Source organism: Oncorhynchus tshawytscha, linkage group LG08 (genome assembly GCF_018296145.1).
Source record: "Oncorhynchus tshawytscha isolate Ot180627B linkage group LG08, Otsh_v2.0, whole genome shotgun sequence".
In the NCBI taxonomy this organism is placed as follows: Eukaryota; Metazoa; Chordata; class Actinopteri; order Salmoniformes; family Salmonidae; genus Oncorhynchus; species Oncorhynchus tshawytscha.
In genome coordinates this window covers 87,320,418-87,347,504 of record NC_056436.1, presented here as the reverse complement: position 1 = coordinate 87,347,504, position 27,087 = coordinate 87,320,418, and the positions used below count along the sequence as shown (strand labels likewise).

Sequence of the window (27,087 nt, the reverse complement as noted above, 5' to 3'; positions counted from 1 at the left end):
CTGCAGTACTGACCATCCCTCACACAGAGCTGGTTGCTGCAGTACTGACCATCCCTCACACAGAGCTAGCTACTGCAGTACTGACCATCCCTCACACGGAGCTAGCTACTGCAGTACTGACCATCCCTCACACAGAGCTAGCTACTGCAGAACTGACCATCCCTCACACAGAGCTAGCTACTGCAGTACTGACCATCCCTCACACAGAGCTAGCTACTGCAGTACTGACCATCCCTCACACAGAGCTAGCTACTGCAGTACTGACCATCCCTCACATGGAGCTAGCTACTGCAGTACTGACCATCCCTCACACAGAGCTAGCTACTGCAGAACTGACCATCCCTTACACAGAGCTAGCTACTGCAGTACTGACCATCCCTCACACAGAGCTAGCTACTGCAGTACTGACCATCCCTCACATGGAGCTAGCTACTGCAGTAGTGACCATCCCTCACACAGAGCTGGTTGCTGCAGTACTGACCATCCCCACATGGAGCTGGTTGCTGCAGTACTGACCATCCCTCACACAGAGCTAGCTACTGCAGTACTGACCATCCCTCACATGGAGCTAGCTACTGCAGTACTGACCATCCCTCACACAGAGCTGGTTGCTGCAGTACTGACCATCCCTCACACGGAGCTGGTTGATGCAGTAGTGACCATCCCTCACACGGAGCTGGTTGCTGCAGTACAGACCATCCCTCACACGGAGCTGGTTGCTGCAGTACTGACCATCCCTCACACAGAGCTGGTTGCTGCAGTACTGACCATCCCTCACATGGAGCTAGCTACTGCAGTACTGACCATCCCTCACATGGAGCTAGCTACTGCAGTACTGACCATCCCTCACACAGAGCTGGTTGCTGCAGTACTGACCATCCCTCACACAGAGCTAGCTACTGCAGTACTGACCATCCCTCACATGGAGCTAGCTACTGCAGTACTGACCATCCCTCACACAGAGCTGGTTGCTGCAGTACTGACCATCCCTCACATGGAGCTAGCTACTGCAGTACTGACCATCCCTCACATGGAGCTGGTTGCTGCAGTACTGACCATCCCTCACATGGAACTAGCTACTGCAGTACTGACCATCCCTCACATGGAGCTAGCTACTGCAGTACTGACCATCCCTCACACAGAGCTGGTTGCTGCAGTACTGACCATCCCTCACACAGAGCTAGCTACTGCAGAACTGACCATCCCTCACACAGAGCTAGCTACTGCAGAACTGACCATCCCTCACACAGAGCTAGCTACTGCAGAACTGACCATCCCTCACACAGAGCTAGCTACTGCAGTACTGACCATCCCTCACACAGAGCTGGTTGCTGCAGTACTGACCATCCCTCACACAGAGCTGGTTGCTGCAGTACTGACCATCCCTCACATGGAGCTAGCTACTGCAGTACTGACCATCCCTCACACAGAGCTGGTTGCTGCAGTACTGACCATCCCTCACACAGAGCTAGCTACTGCAGAACTGACCATCCCTCACACAGAGCTAGCTACTGCAGAACTGACCATCCCTCACACAGAGCTAGCTACTGCAGTACTGACCATCCCTCACACAGAGCTGGTTGCTGCAGTACTGACCATCCCTCACATGGAGCTAGCTACTGCAGTACTGACCATCCCTCACATGGAGCTAGCTACTGCAGTACTGACCATCCCTCACACAGAGCTGGTTGCTGCAGTACTGACCATCACTCACACAGAGCTAGCTACTGCAGAACTGACCATCCCTCACACAGAGCTAGCTACTGCAGAACTGACCATCCCTCACACAGAGCTAGCTACTGCAGTACTGACCATCCCTCACAGAGCTAGCTACTGCAGTACTGACCATCCCTCACACAGAGCTGGTTGCTGCAGTACTGACCATCCCTCACATGGAGCTAGCTACTGCAGTACAGACCATCCCTCACATGGAGCTGGTTGCTGCAGTACTGACCATCCCTCACATGGAGCTGGTTGCTGCAGTACTGACCATCCCTCACATGGAGCTAGCTACTGCAGTACTGACCATCCCTCACATGGAGCTGGTTGCTGCAGTACTGACCATCCCTCACATGGAACTAGCTACTGCAGTACTGACCATCCCTCACATGGAGCTAGCTACTGCAGTACTGACCATCCCTCACATGGAGCTGGTTGCTGCAGTACTGACCATCCCTCACACAGAGCTAGCTACTGCAGAACTGACCATCCCTCACACAGAGCTAGCTACTGCAGAACTGACCATCCCTCACACAGAGCTAGCTACTGCAGTACTGACCATCCCTCACACAGAGCTGGTTGCTGCAGTACTGACCATCCCTCACACAGAGCTAGCTACTGCAGTACTGACCATCCCTCACACAGAGCTGGTTGCTGCAGTACTGACCATCCCTCACATGGAGCTAGCTACTGCAGTACAGACCATCCCTCACATGGAGCTGGTTGCTGCAGTACTGACCATCCCTCACATGGAGCTGGTTGCTGCAGTACTGACCATCCCTCACATGGAGCTAGCTACTGCAGTACTGACCATCCCTCACATGGAGCTGGTTGCTGCAGTACTGACCATCCCTCACATGGAACTAGCTATGCAGTACTGACCATCCCTCACATGGAGCTAGCTACTGCAGTACTGACCATCCCTCACACAGAGCTGGTTGCTGCAGTACTGACCATCCCTCACACAGAGCTAGCTACTGCAGAACTGACCATCCCTCACACAGAGCTAGCTACTGCAGAACTGACCATCCCTCACACAGAGCTAGCTACTGCAGTACTGACCATCCCTCACACAGAGCTGGTTGCTGCAGTACTGACCATCCCTCACACAGAGCTGGTTGCTGCAGTACTGACCATCCCTCACATGGAGCTAGCTACTGCAGTACTGACCATCCCTCACACAGAGCTGGTTGCTGCAGTACTGACCATCCCTCACACAGAGCTAGCTACTGCAGAACTGACCATCCCTCACACAGAGCTAGCTACTGCAGAACTGACCATCCCTCACACAGAGCTAGCTACTGCAGTACTGACCATCCCTCACACAGAGCTGGTTGCTGCAGTACTGACCATCCCTCACATGGAGCTAGCTACTGCAGTACAGACCATCCCTCACATGGAGCTGGTTGCTGCAGTACTGACCATCCCTCACATGGAGCTAGCTACTGCAGTACTGACCATCCCTCACACGGAGCTAGCTACTGCAGTACTGACCATCCCTCACACAGAGCTGGTTGCTGCAGTACTGACCATCCCTCACACAGAGCTAGCTACTGCAGTACTGACCATCCCTCACATGGAGCTAGCTACTGCAGTACTGACCATCCCTCACACAGAGCTAGCTACTGCAGAACTTACCATCCCTCACACAGAGCTAGCTACTGCAGTACTGACCATCCCTCACACAGAGCTAGCTACTGCAGTACTGACCATCCCTCACACAGAGCTAGCTACTGCAGTACTGACCATCCCTCACACAGAGCTAGCTACTGCAGTACTGACCATCCCTCACATGGAGCTAGCTACTGCAGTACTGACCATCCCTCACACAGAGCTAGCTACTGCAGTACTGACCATCCCTCACATGGAACTGGTTGCTGCAGTACTGACCATCCCTCACACAGAGCTAGCTACTACAGAACTGACCATCCCTCACACAGATCTGGTTGCTGCAGTACAGACCCTCCCTCACATGCAGCTAGCTACTGCAGTACAGACCATCCCTCACATGGAGCTGGTTGCTGCAGTACTGACCATCCCTCACATGGAGCTAGCTACTGCAGTACTGACCATCCCTCACATGGAGCTGGTTGCTGCAGTACTGACCATCCCTCACACAGAGCTAGCTACTGCAGAACTGACCATCCCTCACACAGAGCTAGCTACTGCAGAACTGACCATCCCTCACACAGAGCTAGCTACTGCAGAACTGACCATCCCTCACACAGAGCTAGCTACTGCAGAACTGACCATCCCTCACACAGAGCTAGCTACTGCAGAACTGACCATCCCTCACACAGAGCTAGCTACTGCAGTACTGACCATCCCTCACACAGAGCTGGTTGCTGCAGTACTGACCATCCCTCACACAGAGCTGGTTGCTGCAGTACTGACCATCCCTCACACAGAGCTAGCTACTGCAGAACTGACCATCCCTCACACAGAGCTAGCTACTGCAGAACTGACCATCCCTCACACAGAGCTAGCTACTGCAGTACTGACCATCCCTCACACAGAGCTGGTTGCTGCAGTACTGACCATCCCTCACATGGAGCTAGCTACTGCAGTACAGACCATCCCTCACATGGAGCTGGTTGCTGCAGTACTGACCATCCCTCACATGGAGCTAGCTACTGCAGTACTGACCATCCCTCACACAGAGCTGGTTGCTGCAGTCTGACCATCCCTCACACAGAGCTAGCTACTGCAGTACTGACCATCCCTCACACAGAGCTAGCTACTGCAGTACTGACCATCCCTCACACAGAGCTAGCTACTGCAGAACTGACCATCCCTCACACAGAGCTAGCTACTGCAGTACTGACCATCCCTCACACAGAGCTGGTTGCTGCAGTACTGACCATCCCTCACATGGAGCTAGCTACTGCAGTACTGACCATCCCTCACATGGAGCTGGTTGCTGCAGTACTGACCATCCCTCACATGGAGCTAGCTACTGCAGTACTGACCATCCCTCACATGGAGCTAGCTACTGCAGTACTGACCATCCCTCACACAGAGCTGGTTGCTGCAGTACTGACCATCCCTCACACAGAGCTAGCTACTGCAGTACTGACCATCCCTCACACAGAGCTAGCTACTGCAGTACTGACCATCCCTCACACAGAGCTAGCTACTGCAGTACTGACCATCCCTCACATGGAGCTAGCTACTGCAGTACTGACCATCCCTCACACAGAGCTGGTTGCTGCAGTACTGACCATCCCTCACACAGAGCTCCCTCACACAGCTAGCTACTGCAGAACTGACCATCCCTCACACAGAGCTAGCTACTGCAGAACTGACCATCCCTCACACAGAGCTAGCTACTGCAGAGCTGGTTGCTGCAGTACTGACCATCCCTCACACAGAGCTGCTGACCATCCCTCACACAGAGCTGGTTGCTGCAGTACTGACCATCCCTCACACAGAGCTGGTTGCTGCAGTACTGACCATCCCTCACACAGAGCTAGCTACTGCAGTACTGACCATCCCTCACACCATCCCTCACACAGAGCTGGTTAGCAGTACTGACCCCTCACACAGAGCTAGCTACTGCAGTACTGACCATCCCTCACACAGAGCTGGTTGCTGCAGTACTGACCATCCCTCACACAGCTGGCTACTGCAGTACTGACCATCCCTCACACAGAGCTAGCTACTGCAGTACTGACCATCCCTCACATGGAGCTGGCTACTGCAGAGCTAGCTACTGCAGTACTGACCATCCCTCACATGGAGCTAGCTACTGCAGTACTGACCATCCCTCACACAGAGCTAGTTGCTGCAGTACTGACCATCCCTCACACAGAGCTAGCTACTGCAGTACTGACCATCCCTCACACAGAGCTAGCTCCCTCACTGCAGTACTGACCATCCCTCACACAGAGCTAGCTACTGCAGTACTGACCATCCCTCACATGAGCTAGCTACTGCAGTACTGACCATCCCTCACACAGAGCTAGCTACTGCAGTACTGACCATCCCTCACACAGAGCTAGCTACTGCAGTACTGACCATCCCTCACACAGCTAGCTACTGCAGTACTGACCATCCCTCACATGGAGCTGGCTACTGCAGTACTGACCATCCCTCACACAGAGCTAGCTACTGCAGTACTGACCATCCCTCACATGGAGCTAGCTACTGCAGTACTGACCATCCCTCACACAGAGCTCCCTCACACAGGCAGTACTGACCATCCCTCACACAGAGCTAGCTACTGCAGTACTGACCATCCCTCACACAGAGCTAGCTACTGCAGTACTGACCATCCCTCACACAGAGCTAGCTACTGCAGTACTGACCATCCCTCACACAGAGCTAGCTACTGCAGTACTGACCATCCCTCACACAGAGCTGGTTGCTGCAGTACTGACCATCCCTCACACAGAGCTGGCAGTACTGACCATCCCTCACACAGAGCAGTACTGACCATCCCTCACACAGAGCTGGAGCTGGTCCCTGCTGCAGTACCATCCATCCCTCACACGAGCTGGCTGCTGCTGGTTGCTCCCTCACACGCTGGTAGTACAGACCATCCCTCACACTGGTTGCTGGAGCTGGTTGATGCAGTACTGACCATCCCTCACACGGAGCTGGTTGCTGCAGTACTGACCATCCCTCACACAGAGCTGGTTGCTGCAGTACTGACCATCCCTCACATGGAGCTGGCTACTGCAGTACTGACCATCCCTCACATGGAGCTAGCTACTGCAGTACTGACCATCCCTCACATGGAGCTGGTTGCTGCAGTACTGACCATCCCTCACACAGAGCTGGTTGCTGCAGTGAGTACTGACCATCCCTCACATGGAACTGGTTGCTGCAGTACTGACCATCCCTCACACAGAGCTAGCTACTACAGAACTGACCATCCCTCACACAGATCTGGTTGCTGCAGTACAGACCCTCCCTCACATGCAGCTAGCTACTGCAGTACCGAGTGTAAATGTGGACAGCTGAGAGTTACAGCTGAAGCTGGACGACTCAGTGTTCTGGACAGACAGTCAGTCAGTGCTTATTAAGTATATAGCCAATGAGCGTACGAGGTTTCAAACATTTGTGGCCAATAGGATCTCTGTTATCGGAGAGAACACATCCGTATCACAGTGGAGGTATGTGGAAACTAGGCAGAATCCTGCTGATGATGCCTCAAGAGGACTGAGTGGAAAAAATGGATCCATGGATCAGATGTTTCTATGGAAACCAGAAGTGGCCACTGGAACACATGCATTTAGTTTCGCTCACATTTGATGACCCTGGAGGTCAAAAATACTATTGTCGCGTGCAATGCTACCGTCAATGACATTGAAAAGCCCACCAACAAGCTGCAGCGAAGTGAAGAACGTTTTCCTGTCTCTTGTACAGGGAAGAAATACAGTAAAATCTCAATCTCACCAGCATATATACACACACACACACACACACACACACACACACAGACAGAGAATCAGATGGTGAAAGACAAGATTCAAACCTACAAGACAACATGCAACGGTCAAACTGTAAGTCTGGACGAACTGTTGAATGCAGAAGAGGCGATCATTCGCTTCACCCAAAGACAAAGATTCCCAGTGGAGAGCTTGACTTTGACAATGACTCCATCTACAGTCCTTTCTACAGAAAGGAAGTGGCACTTCCTAAATTGGATCCAGTTTTGGATGGAGTTCTCAGTGTCGGGAGGACAGCTGTGTGAAAGGCAGCTATGCCTTGAAGAAGTCAAGTACCCGGTCATTCTCTCCAATGACCTTCACATATCTACACCTATCCTCCGCTTACATACATTAACAAACAGGACATGGGCGAAAGGATTCACGTGCTCTCACTTCTCCGTCAATGGTATTGGATCACCCAGATTGGTTCGCAGAAGATGGTAGACTTGCCACTTGAAAAGGATCATTCCAGACATCTCACCATTTACCGATGTAGGTGTGGATTACTTTGGTCCTGTACAAATCAGAAAAGACAAAATGTTAAAAGATATCACCCTATCTACATGTATGTCCAGTAGAGACATACACATTGGCATTGCTTACTCTCTGTTGACACGGACTTGTGTATCAACGTCATAAGAAGATTTATGTGCAGAAGAGGACAAGTGCATCACGTAAGACTGGAAAATTGGACTAACTTCGTTGGTTCTGATAGAGAAGCTCTATTTGATTTAAACCAAGGCATGCTACAAGATGCTCTACTTGATTTAAACCAAGGCTTTATACAAGATGCTCTACTTGATTTAAACCAAGGCTTCTCCACTATGGAGGAGGAGTCAGGGAAAGGCTCATTGGGATGATTCCCTGAGGTGCTCCATTCTGTCCTGAAACAACAGATCCTAGATGAGGAGGGATGGCACACCGTGCTGTGTGAAGTAGAGGCCATTCTAAATCACCATGGTAACCAACGACCCCTTGGATCTAGAAGCCTGTTAAAATTCTAAGCCTGTCCTTCCCCCTTGAACCTTTAAAAAAAAAAAAAAAACGACATGTACATCAGACGACATTCGGAGCTAGTCCAGTACATGGACGACTTGTTTTGGAAGAGAGGGACACAGGAGTACCTGCCGTTCTGGCATGAAATACAAAAGTGGAGTAGAGTGAAACGCAGTTTCCGTGAAGGAGATGTTGTTCTGGTCATGAACCCCACGGCACCACGTAGTGCCAGGATACTCGGAAAGGTTGTTGAGACCAAGCCTGATTCCAAGGGTGTAGTACACCTGAAGACAAGAACCAACATTATAGAAAGACCAATATCTCCCAGATCTGTCTGCTGCAAGAAGGTGCAGTCTAAAGAATAAGGCTTCTTCATGTTAAGCTTTCATACCAAGTCATATTAGGGCCGGCGTGGTGCTGCTGATTGGCAGCGATGCTCCACAGGCCATGGACCCTGCTGACGACGACAGTGTTGGAGATGAACTCCCACACCGCTGGGACCCAATTGGTGTGGGTCTCTGGCGGTCTCTGGCGGTCTCGTAGGGGAAGGTGTTGACAACCCCGGGAAAGATTGGCTGCCCTGCTGTTACTGCCCACCTAATCTACATATGAGAACATGCAGAAATGACACACTGGGTGGTACAGGATGCTGCCTTGTATGACCCGTAAACCTACTACAGAGCTGACCTTGTTAAAGGCTGAGCTGGGGCTAAGCTGCTACAGAGCTGACCTTGTTATCGGCTGATCTGGGGCTAAGCTACTACAGAGCTGACCTTGTTATCGGCTGAGCTGGGGCTAAGCTACTACAGAGCTGACCTTGTTATCGGCTGATCTGGGGCTAAGCTACTACAGAGCTGACCTTGTTATTGGCTGAGCTGGGGCTAAGCTACTACAGAATTGGTTTTGTTATAGGCTGAGCTGGGGCTAAGCTACTACAGAACTGACCTTGTTATCGGCTGAGCTGGGGCTAAGCTACTACAGAGCTGACCTTGTTATTGGCTGATCTGGGGCTAAGCTACTACAGAGCTGACCTTGTTATCGGCTGAGCTGGGGCTAAGCTACTACAGAGCTGACCTTGTTATAGGCTGATCTGGGGCTAAGCTACTACAGAATTGGTTTTGTTATCGGCTGAGCTGGGGCTAAGTGCTAGCAACCTCTGGTCCTGCCAATCATCCCTCCATGAAGACACATACACACATTGTTGGCTCCTTTTTTTGCATTTGTATAATTGTTTCTTTTCTAAGCCAGAGAACAATTACAGGGCCAGTGTGTAGGAGCCATTTTGGCTTGTTTATGTGTTGTCTGTCAAGTTTGTATTGTACACTAGAGGGCACTATATGTTGGGGTCACTGGTCACCTGTGTATATAGGTAGCACAGGTGACCAGGAAGGGTGAGCACCACAGGTGACCAGGAAGGGTGAGCACCACAGGTGACCAGGAAGGGTGAGCACCACAGGTGACCAGGAAGGGTGAGCACCACAGGTGACCAGGAAGGGTGAGCACCACAGGTGACCAGGAAGGGAGAGCACCACAGGTGACCAGGAAGGGAGAGCACCACAGGTGACCAGGAAGGGTTGGCACCACAGGTGACCAGGAAGGGTGGCACCACAGGTGACCAGGAAGTTCCTGACACCACAGGTGACCAGGAAGGGTTGAACACCACAGGTGACCAGGAGGCTGAAGGAAGGGTTGAACACCACAGGTGACCAGGAAGGGTTGATGCACCACAGGTGACCAGGAAGGCTGTAACACCCTGGTACAGGTGACCAGGAAGGGTTGAACACCAGAGGTGACCAGGAAGGGTTGAACACCACAGGTGACCAGGAAGGGTTGACACCACCCGTGACCAGGAAGGCCATAAAGATCACAGGTGACCAGGAAGGGTTGAACACCACAGGTGACCAGGAAGGGTTGCACACCACAGGTGACCAGGAAGGGTTGAACACCACAGGTGACCAGGAAGGGGGAAATGATGTAAATATATCACTTGAACCACTTTAAACAGGTGACCAGGAAGGGTTGAACACCACAGGTGACCAGGAAGGGTGGAATGCTGCTCACCACAGGTGACCAGGAAGGGTGGAACACCACAGGTGACCAGGAAGGGTTGAACACCACAGGTGACCAGGAAGGGTTTGGGCACCACAGGTGACCAGGAAGGGTGAGCACCACAGGTGACCAGGAAGGGTTGGCACCACAGGTGACCAGGAAGGGTTGGCACCACAGGTGACCCGGAAGGGTGAGCACCACAGGTGACCAGGAAGGGTTAGACAATAATTTTAAATTCCATAAAGTGAGTGTGGAAGAGGTGAGAAATGATCGCTGTCAACAATGACAAGCCACCGGGGTCTGACAACTTGGATGGAAAATTACTGAGGATAATATTCCCACTCCTATTTGCCACATCTTACATTTAAGCCTAGTAGAAAGTGTGTGCCCTCAGGCCTGGAGGGAAGCTAAAGCCAATCCGCTCCCCAAGAATAGTAAAGCCCCCTTTACTGGCTCAAATAGCCAACCAATCAGCCTGTTACTAACCCTTAGTAAAGTTGTGTTTTACCAGATATAATGGTATTTTACAGTAAACAAATTGACAGACTTTCAGCATTCTTATAGGGAAGGACATTCAACAAGTCCAGTACTTACACAAATGACTGATGATTGTTTGAGAGAAATTGATGATAACATGATTGTGGGGGCTGTATTGTTAGAATTCATTGCAGCTTTTGACATTATAGATCATAGTCTGCTGCCGGAAAAACTTGGGTTATGGCTTAACACCCCCTGCTACAATGTGGATAAAGAATTACCTGTAACAGAACACAGAGGGTGTTCTTTAATGGAAGCCTCTACAACATAATCCAGCTAGAATCAGGAATTCCCCAGGGTAGCTGTCTAGGCCCCTAACTTTTTTCAATCTTTACTAACGACATGCCACGAGCCAATGTGTCGATCTTAGCGGATGACAGCGAGTGATATTACTGCAACACTTAACAAAAGAGCTGCAGTTAGTGTCAAAATAGGGGCCAAGGAATAAGTTAGCCCTAAATATTTCAAAATCTAAAAGCATTGCATTTTGGACGAATACTTCACTAAACCTCGACTAAATCTTGAAATAAATCATGTGGAAATTGAGCAAGTTGAGGTGACTAAACGGCTTGGAGTAACCCTGGATTGTAAACTGTCATGGTCAAAACATGTTGATACAACAGTAGCTAAGATGGGGAGAAGTCTGTCCATAATAAAGCTTCTTAACTTCTTGGTGACAGGGGGCAGTATTTTCACGTCCGGATGAAATGCATGCCCAAATTCAACTGTCGTCTGCTACTCATCCCCAGAAGACAAGATATACATATTAGTAGATTTGGATAGAAAACACACTGAAGTTTCTAAAACTGTTTGAATCATGTCTGAGTATAACAGAACTTATTTAGCAGGCGAAACCCAGAGGACAAACCATTCCGATTTCTTTTTTTTAGGTCACTTTTAAATGGGTTTTCGATGGCATAAGGGACCTTCATGCAGTTCCTACCGCTTCCACTGGATGTCACCAGTCTTTAGAAATTGGTTGAGGTTTTTCCCTTTCTGTAATGAAGTAGCCCTGTTCAGAACGAGGGTCACTTGTAGTGTACTGTTAGATAGAGGCACGTGACCAGAAAGCTAGCTACAGTTTGTTTTCCTCCGGTATTGAACACAGATCATCCCTTCTTCAATTTTATCGATTATTTACGCTAAACAAATACCTAAAGTTGCATTACAAAAGTAGTTTGAAATGTTTTGGCAAAGTTTACAGGTAACTTTTGAGATATTTTGTAGTCATGTTGCGTGAGTTGGAACTGGTGTTTTTCTGGATCAAACGCGCCAAATAAATGGCCATTTTGGATATATAGACGGAATTAATCGAACAAAAGGACCATTTGTGACGTTTATGGGACATATTGGAGTGCCAACAAAAGAAGCTCGTCAAAGGCATGAATTATATTTTTATTTCTGCGTATTGTGTCGCGCCTGCAGAGTCGAAATATGCTTCTCTTTCTTTGTTTACGGAGGTGCTATCCTCTGATAATAGCTTCGTTAGCTTTCGCCGAAAAGCCTATTTGAAATCTGACATGTTGGCTGGATACACAACAAGTGTAGCTTTAATTTGCTATCTTGCATGTGTGATTTAATGAAAGTTAGATTTTTATAGTAATTTATTTGAATTTGGCGCTCTGCATTTTCCCTGGTTAACAACACTATCAACAAGGCAGGTCCTACAGGGCCTAGTTGTCCCACCTGGACTACTGTTCAGTCATGTACTACAAAGAGGGACTTAGGGAAACTGCAATTGGCTCAGAACAGCACGGCTGGCCCTTGGATGTACACAGAAATCTAACATGAATATGGATGCCAATCTCTCCTGGCTTAAAGTGGAGGAGATGTTGACTTCATCACTACTTGTTATTTGTGAGAGGTATTGGACATGTTGAAAACCCTGAGCTGGTTGTTTAAACTACTAGCACACAGCTTAGACACCCATACATACCCTACAAGACATGCCACCAAAGGTCTCTTCACAGTCCCCAAGTCCAGAACAGACTATGGGAGGCACAAGGTACTACATAGAGCCATAACTACATGGAACTCTATTCCACATCAGATCAATGCAGCAGTAGAATCAGATCTAAAAACAGATAAAAATACACCTTATGTTCCATAAGTGGGGACTGTGAAGAGACACAACAATTGGCACAAACACATGATAACATCCGCACTATACACACACATGGATTTAGTGTTGTAGATATGTGATGGTGGAGTAGGGGCCTGAGGGCACACAGTGTGTTGTAGATATGTGATGGTGGAGTAGGGGCCTGAGGGCACACAGTGTGTTGTAGATATGTGATGGTGGAGTAGGGGCCTGAGGACACACAGTGTGTTGTAGATATGTGATGGTGGAGTAGGGGCCTGAGGACACACAGTGTGTTGTAGATATGTGATGGTGGAGTAGGGGCCTGAGGACACACAGTGTGTTGTAGATATGTGATGGTGGAGTAGGGGCCTGAGGGCACACAGTGTGTTGTAGATATGTGATGGTGGAGTAGGGGCCTGAGGACACACACACAGTGTGTTGTAGATATGTGATGGTGGAGTAGGGGCCTGAGGACACACAGTGTGTTGTAGATATGTGATGGTGGAGTAGGGGCCTGAGGACACACACACAGTGTGTTGTAGATATGTGATGGTGGATGGTGGAGGGGGCCTGAGGACACACACACAGTGTGTTGTAGATATGTGATGGTGGAGTAGGGGCCTGAGGACACACACACAGTGTGTTGTAGATATGTGGTAGTGGAGTAGGGGCCTGAGGGGAACACAGTGTGTTGTGATATGTGGTAGCGGTGAATGGCCTGAGGACACACAGTGTGTTGTAGATATGGGGTAGTGGAGTAGGGGCCTGAGGACACACAAATGTTGTAGATATGTGATGGTGGAGTAGGGGCCTGAGGACACACACACCGTGGGTTGTAGATATGTGATGGTGGAGTAGGGGCCTGAGGACACACACACAGTGTGTTGTAGATATGTGGTAGTGGAGTAGGGCCTGAGGACACACACACAGTGTGTTGTAGATATGTGATGGTGGAGTTGGGCCTGAGGACACACAGTGTGTTGTAGATATGTGATGGTGGAGTAGGGGCCTGAGGACAATGACACAGTGTGTTGTAGATATGTGGTAGTGGAGAGGGGCCTGAGGACACACACACAGTGTGTTGTAGATATGTGATGGTGGAGTAGGGGCCTGAGGACACACACACAGTGTGTTGTAGATATGTGATGGTGGAGTAGGGGCCTGAGGACACACACACAGTGTGTTGTAGATATGTGGTAGTGGAGTAGGGGCCTGAGGGGAACACAGTGTGTTGTAGATATGTGGTGAGCTGTGGATAGGGGCCTGAGGACACACAGTGTGTTGTAGATATGTGGTAGTGGAGTAGGGGCCTGAGGACACACAGTGTGTTGTAGATATGTGATGGTGGAGTAGGGGCCTGAGGACACACACACAGTGGGTTGTAGATATGTGATGGTGGAGTAGGGGCCTGAGGACACACACACAGTGGGTTGTAGATATGTGATGGTGGAGTAGGGGCCTGAGGACACACACACAGTGGGTTGTAGATATGTGATGGTGGAGTAGGGGCCTGAGGACACACACACAGTGTGTTGTAGATATGTGATGGTGGAGTAGGGGCCTGAGGGCACACAGTGTGTTGTAGATATGTGATGGTGGAGTAGGGGCCTGAGGACACACACACAGTGTGTTGTAGATATGTGATGGTGGAGTAGGGGCCTGAGGGCACACAGTGTGTTGTAGATATGTGATGGTGGAGTAGGGGCCTGAGGACACACAGTGTGTTGTGAAATCTGTTATGAATGTATTGTAGTGTTTTTAAAATTGTATCACTGCCATCAGCTGCCTAGGAATACAAATACAATCTCTGGAAAGCACAGCTTGGAAAGCACAGCTTGGAAAACAAATGGCTCCTTCTTAAAGTTTGGCGTACGTGTAACGGATGTGAAACAGCTAGCTTAGTTAGCGGTGGTGCGCGCTAAATAGCGTTTCAATTGGTGACGTCACTTGCTCTGAGACCTTGAAGTAGTAGTTCCCCTTTGCTCTGCAAGGGCTGCGGCTTTTGTGGAGCAATGAGTAACGGTTGTTGATGTGTGCAGAGGGTCCCTGGTTCGCGCGAGGGGACGGTTTAAAGTTATACTGTTACATACGCTACCAAAATATTTGATAAACTTCCAAATAGGCCTATTGTTTTACAAAGTGAAACGAGAGAGAGAGAGGCTTTTGGCACAAGTGCATTGGCCATCACCAGTGAGTGAGCTGTGCATCGTTGGGTGAGTCAGTGAAACTGGAAAGCATTATTATGACTATAATATCCTCCTCATATTGTAGCCTACAATATGTGTCTTCACACACCTTGGCCTAGGCTACTGATGGATTCAAGACAAGGTCGTTATTATTGATCTCAGATTGACAGTGTCAAAGTAGCCCGTCATTTCAATCCTTTGTGTGGTAATATGTTGCTTTCTGGGAACTCGGAAGAAAACGAGGTCGAATCATAACGTCAGTGATCTTCAGGCCGGACCGTTCTAAACTCATTTTCCCCAGTCGGAGCTCATTTTTGGAACACTGGTCACTTTGAGCACTGTGCCACACGTTGGCTCTCCATTGAACCTGCGGTTTCACGCATTCTGGACCAGTGGGAAGAGCTTAGGCTGCATTTCGCAGTCACCAAGTCCAGTGAACACTGCTGAGGGTTTATACTCCAAGTCCAGGGATCCTCAAAACATATTGGATCTGACTCTTTTGAAGTCAGTGCTGGGTGAGGTACAGTAGTGCTGGGTGAGGTACAGTAGTGCTGGGTGAGGTACAGTTGGCCATCAAAGCTTTTGAGGGAGAGCAAGTAGATCCTCTTATTAAGCTACTTGACAGCTTGGTTAGCCTGATCAAGTCTGTAAGCAGCAGGGTGCTGAATCCACTGGCAACTGTTGATGTACTCAAAGGGCCAATAGATGGATTACATCAGTCCCAAACCGTACCTTGGTTACCTTTGAGTCAAAGGCAGCTGAGCTCCACCTTGCGCCGGAGGATGAAAACAATGTCTGAAAACGGTGTGTTTGACCCTTCACCATCTCCCTCACTAATGAGTTGAGAGTGAGACTGCCGGACGACATCGAAGCATTGCAGTACATGTCAGTTTTCAATGTGGAGGAAACTCTAAAGCACAATAAGAGCCCTGGAGAAATAGAAAAAATAGCCAAGCTCCTTGGCTACTCCCCTGCAGAGATAGACAAGATGGTCCAGCAATGGCATGCCATCCATCTTAGTAAATGGAATGAGACAAACACACTGGGCTTCTGGAGTGAGATTTGGAAGTTCAGGGATGCAGCTGATATCAACCCGTTTCAAGTACTTGCCATGGCTGCTGTGTCTGTGTTGTCCTTGCCACACTCGAATGCTGATGTCGAGAGAGTATTCAGTCAGATGAGTGTGGTAAAAAGCAAACTTAGAAATGGGATGTCCTTGCAGACGCTTAACTCCATCCTGTACATTCGATATGGACAGAAGCTGTCTGGTGAGGCTTGCTATGAGCACCAGCTGCCTGATAATGTTTTGCAGCTTTTTGGCACATCAGCTGCTTACTCATTTACATTTATTATTTATTTTCTTTGTGTGAGCCAGCACAGCCTGTGTGTGTGTGTGTGTGTGGAGGGGGGTCTGGGGGGGAAAAACACAATTAACCTGAATTAGGGCCAGACTAGTTACCATAATTTTCTCACATTGCCATTGACAGTTTTTTTCTATTGTCTCTTTTTGGTCCATTTAGATTGTTAATGTAGATTGTATACAAAAAAACATTATGGTTAAAAATGTTCATGTTTTACTGTGACTTGTTGTAGGCTCCTACGTGAATCATAAGGTTAAAAATCAAACCAAATTAAGAAAACTAAACTAAAAAAAAATAATAATAAAATAAATAAATAAGTAACCCTGTCTCTTTTGGGTCACTTTTTCCAGTCCCAAGCCCAGATAAAAGAGGATGGTTGGAATTGTGTCATTAAAAAAAACAAGAATCGACAGAAGAAAGTTCATTTGTAGTTTTTTTGACTCACTTTTTGTCTCTCCCATGACGTTATTCCTCTCTCCCACAGCGTCCATTACAATTACATGCACATGGCCAATTATACAAATTATGTGATGAAGTCATTTAGTGACTTCTAGGACAGCCAATAACTACTTTCCTTACTGAGGAGATGGCAACACTGCTTCAGATACCAGTTGGGTAATAGAAGTGCATTTCTAGGTTTCTCCAGCAGATAGAGACACATCCTAATAAACCAAAAGGTTGGAAGTACGTGTGGCAGGCTAGGCAAATTGAAAGTGAGCAATCATGAATCATCACAGACAGAAAGAAGCTTGCTTAAACGTTAGTCCTTATTCATTCGTCTATTAGCTGACAACCGTTCATGAAAAAGTTCTGCATGATTCAGATGTATCCGTCATCATAACGCCTCTCTCAGCTGAATTAATTGATAAGCCAGCAAGATAACAATCAATAATTATAACGTTAGATACATTTCACATTTGTTGAAAGATGGCTGATGCAGATTTCGGGTTTGCATCTGACAACGGAGTGCTGCCTGTCGAGGTGGACCCAGCTGCAGCTTTCTTAGCTCAGCAAGAAAGCGAAATAGCGGTGATAGAGAATAACGAGTCCGGAGTCGGGGCTTTGCAGGGGTCCGCTGAGCAGCAGCCGGGGGCCGATTCACCTGTACAATATGGTAAATTGCTAACCATGCTAAGTTAGCATGTTAACTAAAACTAACTCCTAACTCCTAAGTACATAAATGAAGACGAGAAAAATAAAAAAAAATAACTTTTATTAGTACCATAACTTAGGTAGTTAATTCATACCAGACAACTTGTTAAGTTAGTTTGTTTTGGATAAGTTTTAGCCTGGCTTTTTAGTTAGCAAAGTGGCTAACGTTAGCTTGTTAGTTGATTGACAGCTTTCCATGTAAAACAGTCATGTTAGTTGGAGCCGCAGCACATCACACTCCTTGAGTTGAATTATAAACTCCGGTTTGTCCGATATAATTGTTTGGATGTGATTGTGTAAATGTATTGAAGTTATCCTCAGGCTAAATTGAGGCTAGTTTAGGTTACTGCCCATGCAGGTGTTTCTGCATTCACTTAATCTCTCCACCCCTAGAAAGCAAATGATGACTAGCTAGGTTAGAATAATGTAAAAGCATGTCATATGTTTGTTTAAAGCCCTTTTCTTTGTTTCGTCTGCCAGATGCAGGGTTTGCAGAGGCATCAACAGCCACGGTAAACGGAGACATGTTTGAGCTGGTAAGAGAATAAAACACTTCTAATGAGAATTCACATTTATAAGACTAAATGTTTATAGGTTAGTTTTGTAAGTGAGGCAGTATCTATAGCAGATGACAACACGCCTGGAATAGGTACCTCTTTCTCAATGGTAAGTGATTTGTTAACAAGTAAATCTGCCCATATCCGATATTTCTATGTCCTGGGAATAGTTTTATTTTTGTTTCTTACAACATCGTGCTAATCACATTAGCCTACGTTAGTTCAACTGGCTGGAGGAAGGGGACACCGGTCTTGTAATTTAGAGGTTAAAATTCCAATTCCTCCACATTTCAATGACTCAAACCAACTATACATTGTAGAAATTAATATACAGATATGGAATGCATTTCATGAGAAATAAAAAGGTATGCAACATGAACATATTGTCTCATTTACACATTTATGGATGGTCTCTAACTAGCCCCGGAGATAGGCTATCCAAAGTTTAAACTATTTTACCAGCTGGCTGAAGCTAATTGGTGAAAGAATTTGGCTAACTCTTCTCACCTGCGAACACACATGAGACACCCAAAACCAACTCACTTTTGAATAGTCATGGCTGCTGGTATTTCATAATGAGCCAAATCTAAATGAGTCCAAATCAGGAAGTTCAACAGTATTTCTGCATTTGCTCCTCATTGTCCAGCTGTTACTACTGAATCACCTGGTGGGACTCATTGCCTTATTAGTGCTGAGCAATTAGTGTTTCTTTCTCCATGTCAGCTCCGCACAGACCGGACAAGTTTAAGCGGGCGCACAATGGATTGTGGTCATTGTAGTTAATTACCATGTTTTCTGCGCTAAACTATGTAGAATATCAGCCTGTTGGACACTATAATTGTCAAAAGATCAGAATTGGGCTGCTTGTGTAAACGCAGCCTATGACTGGTGGTTCTTATGTCTCATGCCTGGTCCTGGTCCCCCCCCCCAGGAGTCCAACGGTCCATCGGACAGCTATGCCGCCATCGCCCAGGTGGACTCTCTGAGAGCAGAGCCTGAGAGCCTGCGTAAGTGGAGGGAGGAGCAGAAGGCACGGCTGGAGCAACTAGGTAAGTAAACAGCAGAGACTATAGTGTGGCCCAAATGGCACCTTAGTCCCTATATAGTGCACTACTTTCAACCAGGGTCCATAGGGGTCTGGGTGCACTATGTAGTCTGATTAAAAGTAGTCTCTACCGCACTATGTCTCTAGCTACGAATGCAGTCTCTACCGCTACGATACATGCAGTCAGTTTGCAGTCTCTACAGAGAGCTACTTCAGAGTCTTACCTATAACTCTACCGATACATACATGCAGTCTCTACCGCTACGATACATGCAGTCTCTAGTCTGCAGTCTCTACCGCTACGATACATGCAGTCTCTACCGCTACGATACATGCAGTCTCTACCGCTACGATACATGCAGTCTCTACCGCTACGATGCAGTCATGCAGTCTCTACCATGCTCTCTACGATACATGCAGTCTCTACCGCAGTCTCTACGATACATGCAGTCTCTACCGCTACGATACATGCAGTCTCTACCGCTGCAGTCTCTACCGATACATGCAGTCTCTACCGCTACGATACATGCAGTCTCTACCGCTACGATACATGCAGTCTCTACCGCTACGATACATGCAGTCTCTACCGCTACGATACATGCAGTCTCTACCGCTACGATACATGCAGTCTCTACCGCTACGATACATGCAGTCTCTACCGCTACGATACATGCAGTATTTTGTCCACATTGACAAAGTGTGACACCTAAATGTCACATTTTCCCTCTACCAGCTTAAAAGCTACACAAAAGACCTGGGGGAAAAACAGTGAAGTTGATTAGTCTGTCTATTTGTGTGTGTGTGAACCACCCTTCATTCGGGTTCCACTCAGTGTCATGTCCTGTATGGTATGCTGGAGTTGGGCTTGTTCTTGCTGTATTGAATCTCCTGAGAAAAGAGCACCATCTTCTGTAGCTCATACAAATGCATTTCGGACTAAAACGTTTCACCCTGGGTAGTGTTCATTCGTGCACACCGTAGCAAAACGTTTCATCCTGGGTAGTGTTCATTCGTGCACACCGTAGCAAAACGTTTCATCCTGGGTAGTGTTCATTCGTGCACACCGTAGCAAAACGTTTCATCCTGGGTAGTGTTCATTCGTGCACACCGTAGCAAAACGTTTCATTCTGGGTAGTGTTCATTCGTGCACACCGTAGCAAAACGTTTCATCCTGGGTAGTGTTCATTCGTGCACACCGTAGCAAAACGTTTCACTATTATTATTGGATATATTCAAGTAGTCCTCCCCATTTCCTGCTGTTTGCTTCGGCTTCGTTCCTACTGAATAGGACCCTGGTATTGTGCACGTTCTGTTGATTGTGTATTGATCATCCTCATCGTTCCCTGTGTATATGTGAACCCTGAAGACTCTGCGTCCAAGGCAGCGGAGGCTGAGTGGAAAGAGAAGGCCAAGAAAGAGCTGGAGGACTGGCATGTGCATCAGATTGAACAGATGGAGAAGAAAAAGTCCAACAACAGGTTAGTTCCTAGCTAGCTCTGTTTAGTTCCACCATGGTTCCCTCAAAACTACAGGGATGAGAAGCCTGACCATGGAGACGGGGGGTGAGAAGGTGATGGAGCAGTACTTTATGACCTGTAACCGGAAAAAACACCTGGCATTTGGAAAGTTTGAGGTGAGGGAGACAGTGTGGTGGAACTAGTATTGGTAGCATTGTGAAGTATCTTGCTAGCGGGATCGAATTCTCCGTTAACTAGCCAGAGAAATGTTGTGCAACATTAGCCAACTTATTAAATAATAGAGTTTATGGTGTGAAAAGGCTGTCGTGGTAACAAGGGTTCTGTTATAAAGGCTGTCGTGGTAACAAGGGTTCTGTTATAAAGGCTGTCGTGGTAACAAGGGTTCTGTTATAAAGGCTGTCGTGGTAACAAGCGTTCCGTTATAAAGGCTGTCATGGTAACAAGCGTTCTGTTATAAAGGCTGTCATGGTAAATGTAATATTAGTGTGTTGTTTTGTTCTTAAGACTAGGCAACAAACATTGGATTACTTTCTTTACATTTTTTTATCTGTGAGTCAGGTTCACATTAACCAGTTTTTATTTTACACACAGAGACTGATCATATAGATGATATTCTTTGTTGTTTAGTTAGTTAAAACCTGTATTCCCCCCCCCATAGCAGGAATTTATTGTTTCAGTGTCACCTTGTTGGGCCATCACCCGTTTGCATCCTTGAAACTAACATAACAGGAAATACGAGTTCAGACAATATACAACATATATCAGACAAAATATGAAATGTAAATTGTATCTGTAGTAGTTAACTATGAGAATTAAGAGCGTTGATATGATCAGAATGTGTGTTTCTGTGGTTATTCCGTGAGATCAGATCGGGAAATAAGATGCGTTATAGTTTAGGCTTAAAGACTTTTCGATAGACTGTCACGGAAAGTTGACTTTATTCATGTACCTAAAATATTTATTCTAATAATAACATGGACAGGATTTCCTGGTAAATAGCTTAAACGGAGTGGAAACTGTGACAGCTGAGCTGACCTCTGCCCCCAGGGTTCCAATGTTTTGTTGACCTGCTTTTTGGAGCAGATAGATAATGCCTCGTTATTCAGGATTGGTAAGAAATTCAGAGATCAGTTTGTATGCTTGAAGGATCAGTCGTTTGTGTCTATTTCTATGTCACCAAGCTGACTTGTCGTAAAACGTCTGAACTGTCGTAAAACGTCTGAACTGTCGAAAAACCTAAGGAAGTTACAAAATAACATGTAACTTCTCATTGCGTTTGACTATTAACTGATGTGTAACTATTAATGACCTATTTTAATGCCCTCTTTAATCCTACACTTCAATTACTATCATAGTATTCCTCTCCCGATATTTTATTCTCTGGGGGACTCTTTGCTTTTCTGTACTAAAACCAACCTTCTCTCATGCTTCCCAGCAGACGTTGTCAAAGTAGCAGCTTGTAACTATAGCTCCAGTTCTTGCTGTCATGCTCCTGTGACTGTATCTTCTAAGATGAGAGAGAGGCTAGCACTGCACTGTGTCCAGGCCAACAGCCTAAAAACCAAACCTTCTGCATCCCAAATAGCACCTAGTTCTCTATATTTTGTACCATTCCCAGGCCTATAGGGCTCTGTTCAAAAGTAGTGCACTAAATAGGGCACGGGGGGGGGTTTTGGGATATACCCTGAGGCTAGAAAAGTCCATTGACCTATAAATGTCAGGTTGCAGTATATCTGGCCATTGTCTCGTCTAAACTGCTGACTACTGTGGACTATGATGGTTGAGACAATGAATGCTTGTTACCACAAGCATAATAGAATGCCTTTATCATAACAATGCAATTGGTTTGTCCTATACACTGACTGTACACAAAACATTAGGAACACCTTCTTAATATTGTGTTGAACTGCCTCAATTTGTCGGGGTATTAACAGCCGGGGCATGAACCCTACAAGGTGTCAAGTGTTCCATAGGGATGCTGGCCCATGTTAACTCCAATGCTTCCTACAGTTGTGTCAAGTTGGCTGGTGGTGGATCTCTTCTAGAGGGCGACCGATTATGATTTTTCAACGCCGATACCGATTATTGGAGGCCCGAAAAAGGCCAATACCGATTTAATCGGCCGATTTAAAAAATATATATATATATATTTAAAAAATATTTGTAATAATGACAATTACAACATTACTGAATGAACAATTATTTTAACTTAATATAATTCATCAATTAAATCCATTTAGCCTCAAATAAATAATGAAACGTGTTCAATTTGGTTTAAATAATGCAAAAACAAAGTGTTGGAGAAGAAAGTAAAAGTGCAATATGTGCCATGTAAGAAAGCTAACGTTTCAGTTCCTTGCTCAGAACATGAGAACATATGAAAGCTGGTGGTTCCTTTTAACATGAGTCTTCAATATTCCCAGGTAAGAAGTTTTAGGTTGTAGTTATTATAGGACCATTTCCCTCTATACCATTTGTATTTCATTAACCTTTGACTATTGGATGTTCTTATAGGCACTTTAGTATTGCCAGTGTAACAGTATAGCTTCCGTCCCTCTCCTCGCTCCTCCCTGGGCTCGAAACAGGAACACATCGACAACAGCCACCCTCGAAGCAGCGTTACCCATGCAGAGCAAGGGGAACAACCTCTCCAAGTCTTAGAGCAAGCGACGTTTGAAACGCTATTAGCGCGCACCCCACTAACTAGCTAGCCATTTCACATCGGTTACACCAGCCTAATCTCAGGAGTTGATAGGCTTGAAGTCATAAAAGAGCTGCTGGCAAAATGCACAAAAGTGCTGTTTGAATGAATGCTTACGAGCCTGCTGCTGCCTACCACCGCTCAGTCAGACTGCTCTATCAAATCATAGACCTAGCTATAACATGATAACACACAGATATACGAGCCTTAGGTCATTAATATGGCCGAATCCGGAAACTATAATCTCGAAAACAAGACATTTATTCTGTCAGTGAAATACAGAACCGTTCCGTATTTTATCTAACGGGTGACATCAATCAGTCTAAATATTCCTGTTACATTGCACAACCTTCAATGTTATGTTATAATTACGTAAAATTCTGGCAAATTAGTTCGCAACGAGCCAGGCGGCCCAAACTGTTGCATATACACTGACTCTGCGTGCAATTAACGCAAGAGAAGTGACATTTCACCTGGTTAATATTGCCTGCTAACCTGGATTTCTTTTAGCTAAATAAGCAGGTTTAAAAATGTATACTTCTGTGTATTGATTTTAAGAAAGGCATTGATGTTTATGGTTAGGTACAGTCGTGCAACGATTGAGCTTTTTTCGGGAATACGCTTTTGCTAAATCATCCCCCGTTTGGCGAAGTTGGCTGTCTTTGTTAGGAAGAAATAGTCTCCACACAGTTCGCAACGAGCCAGGCGACCCAAACTGCTGCATATACCCTGACTCTGTTGCAAGAGAAGTGACACAATTTACCTAGTTAAAATAAATTAATGTTAGCAGGCAATATTAACTAAATATGCAGGTTTAAAAATATATACTTGTGTATTGATTTTAAGAAAGGCATTGATGTTTATAGTTAGGTAAAGGTTGGAGCAACGACAGTTCTTTTTCGCGAATGCGCACCTCATCGATTATATGCAACACAGGACACGCTAGATAAACTAGTAACATCAACCATGTGTAGTTAACTAGTGATTATGATTGATTGTTTTTTATAAGATACTTTTAATGCTAGCTAGCAACTTACCTTGGCTTCGTACTGCATTCGCGTAACAGGCAGGCTCCTCTGGAGTGCAATGTAATCAGGTGGTTAGAGCGTTGGACTAGTTAACTGTAAGGTTGCAAGATTGAATCCCCCGAGCTGACAGGGTAAAAATCTGTCGTTCTGCCCCTGAACAGGGAGTTAACCCACTGTTCCTAGTCAGTCATTGAAAATAAGAATGTGTTCTAAACTGACTTGCCTAGTTAAATTAAGGTGTAAAAAAATATATATATATTTTTTTTAATCGGCCAAATCGGTGTCCAAAAATACAGATTTCCGATTATGAAAACTTGAAATCGGCCCTAATTAATCAGCCATTCCGATGAATCGGTCGACCTCTAATCTCTACTTTGAATAGCTTGTTCCATCTCATCCCACAGATACTCGATTGGATTGGGGACTGGGCAGGCCACTGCAATAAGCTGGAGTCACTCGTGTTTGTGGAACCATTCCTGGACAATCCTTTTGACATAGGGTGTTATCCTGCTGAAGAAATACACTGCTGACATGGAAGGATGAACCTGATTGGCAATGATGTTCAGATATCCTGTGGTATTTAAAAACGTTGCTCCACTTTTATAAAGGGGCCCAATGTGTGTCATGAAAACACACCAGCACTCCGCCTGCCTGTAACGGTGACATGAGGCATGATGGATTCATGTACTCGTGGTTTCCTCCATACTCTAGTCTTCCAATCGGCGTGAAACAGCAGGAACCAGGATTCCTCAGACCAGGCAATTTTCTTCCAATTTTCAAGTGTTTTTGTTCCCACTGCTGTGTCTTGTTTTGTTTTTTTTTTGGTGTGGGGGGTTCTGAAAGACGTGGGACTCTAAGGTCGTCGGCAGCCGAACCTCCGTTTTTAGTTTCAGAGTACAACGAGTTCTTACATTAGTTTTATGTGTCTGTCAGGTTGACTGTCTGTGGTCTGTCTGTTGCTCTGCATAACTTGTGACAGGCTCCCTTTGTCCTCTTTCATCAATGACCCGTTTTCAACCACTGGCCTGCCGTTGGCTTGGATGTCGGACCATTGTTGATACACACAGGAAACTGGTTGAGCGTGTTGGGGGGGGGGGGAACCCAGCAGCGTTGTAGTTTTTGACTCAAAACGATGCGCCTGTCACCTACGACCATACCCTGTTCAAAGGCACTTAAATATTTTGTCTTGCCCGTTCACCGTCTGAATGGCACACAATTCATGTCTCAAAGCCTTTTTAAAAAATAATTCACTAACCCGTCTCCTCACCTTTCATCTACACTGATTTGAAGTGGATTAAACAAGTGGCATCAATAAGTGATCATAGCTTTCACCTGAATTCACCTGGTCAGTCTACAATGGTAGTGTTCACCCTCCTGAATCTTGTTAGTTCTTCTGTCACTATGGCTTCCTGTCGTACCACACCTTAACTCTGCATGTTGTATGACACTGACTCATCTGTCTCTTCACTCCTTCTGTCTGTTTGCTCTGTACACCTAGGCTTGGTGATGAGACTTACTACCATCAGCCCAACTCTCAAGTGATAAACTTTGTGTAGGTTTTGGAACTCTTCTGTTTTTGGTTTAGTCTTGTCTCTTTTTTTAAAGTGTGTTACCTGTAGTTAAAGGTGTTTGCATGTCCCAACTGTGAAACAAACACATTAGTTAGGCTCCATTTTGGGTCCTGGAGGGACTGTATTTGACTGTGTCCATAAATGACGACAACAGTGTTCATTGTCTTTCATCATTTCAGTTGTGAACATTTGCCAGAAATGCATGTAGCCTATTTTCAATACTGTGTGTAAGTTTTAGTCAAATGTACACCCACTGTGAGTCTGTGATGTGGAAGTGATTTGAGGGGCTGTGAGTCTGTGATGTGGAAGTGATTTGAGGGGCTGTGAGTCTGTGACGTGAGGGGCTGTGAGTCTGTGACGTGGAAGTGATTTGAGGGGCTGTGAGTCTGTGACGTGGAAGTGATTGAGTGTTTTGGCAGCATGGCATGTCAGTGGTACTAATCTCTATGGGACGGTTTTCCTGACACTGATTTAATAAAATGTTATTTCAAAGGAGATGCTTATTAGTCCAGAACCAGGCTTAATCTGTGTCTGGGGAAACCGTCCCCTCAAACACCTTGTCCAACACCTCATCCATATCTCCCTTCCTCCCCTCCAGGGCATCTAAAGAGGCCTTCCTGTCTGACGGCGACAGCCCAGGGACGGAGTGGGAGAGAGTGGCCTGTCTCTGTGACTTCAACCCCAAGACCACCAGGACGGCCAAGGACGTGTCCCGGATGCGCTCGGTCCTCATAGCCCTCAAACAGACACCTCTGGTGCGCTAGTACGTCCAATAGAACAGAAGGGTGGTGATATTTCCCTCCTTTTTAATTTTTTTTTTTTAAACGCCTACTCTTGAGTTATGAACCTTGGTTTGCATTAAGGCAGAATGTTCTAGGCTCTTTTCATATCTACTCTTGGTTCAGGGTTCTTTATATGTTCAGACCCTCCTGTTTTCTGTCATGTCTGTAACATGTGGAGAGGAAAGGTATTGTCCCTCCCGCCATCTTTCCTTATTCTGATGTAATGCACCCAGTGTATGTGATATACCTCACAACCTTAACATGGACCGACTGACTGCTCTCTTGTCTTTTAAACTTCCCATCAACAATGCTTCTATTTGACCTCTTAACTGAAAATATGGTTACTGTAAATTCTTTATTAAACTTCTTCCCTCTCATAAAAGGGAGGGGAGGGGCATTGGGTCAAA

The 27,087-nt window shown here is 46.5% G+C and overlaps 1 protein-coding gene across 2 annotated transcripts; it reads left to right on the top strand.

Moving 5' to 3' along the window:
* Positions 1–17,060: 17,060 nt before the first annotated feature.
* On the top strand, positions 17,061–27,087 carry cltb (clathrin, light chain B). Of its 2 annotated transcripts, XM_024416558.2 has the most exons (6): positions 17,061–17,480; positions 17,999–18,054; positions 19,007–19,124; positions 20,487–20,598; positions 25,826–25,879; positions 26,497–27,087. In XM_024416558.2, exons 1-6 carry the CDS (start codon positions 17,294–17,296, stop codon positions 26,660–26,662), a joined length of 693 nt encoding a protein of 230 aa, XP_024272326.1. In that variant the 5' UTR covers positions 17,061–17,293; the 3' UTR covers positions 26,663–27,087. The 2 variants fall into 2 exon arrangements, with proteins under 2 accessions (XP_024272326.1, XP_024272327.1); XM_024416559.2 differs by lacking the exon at positions 25,826–25,879 and having other exon boundaries at positions 17,063–17,480.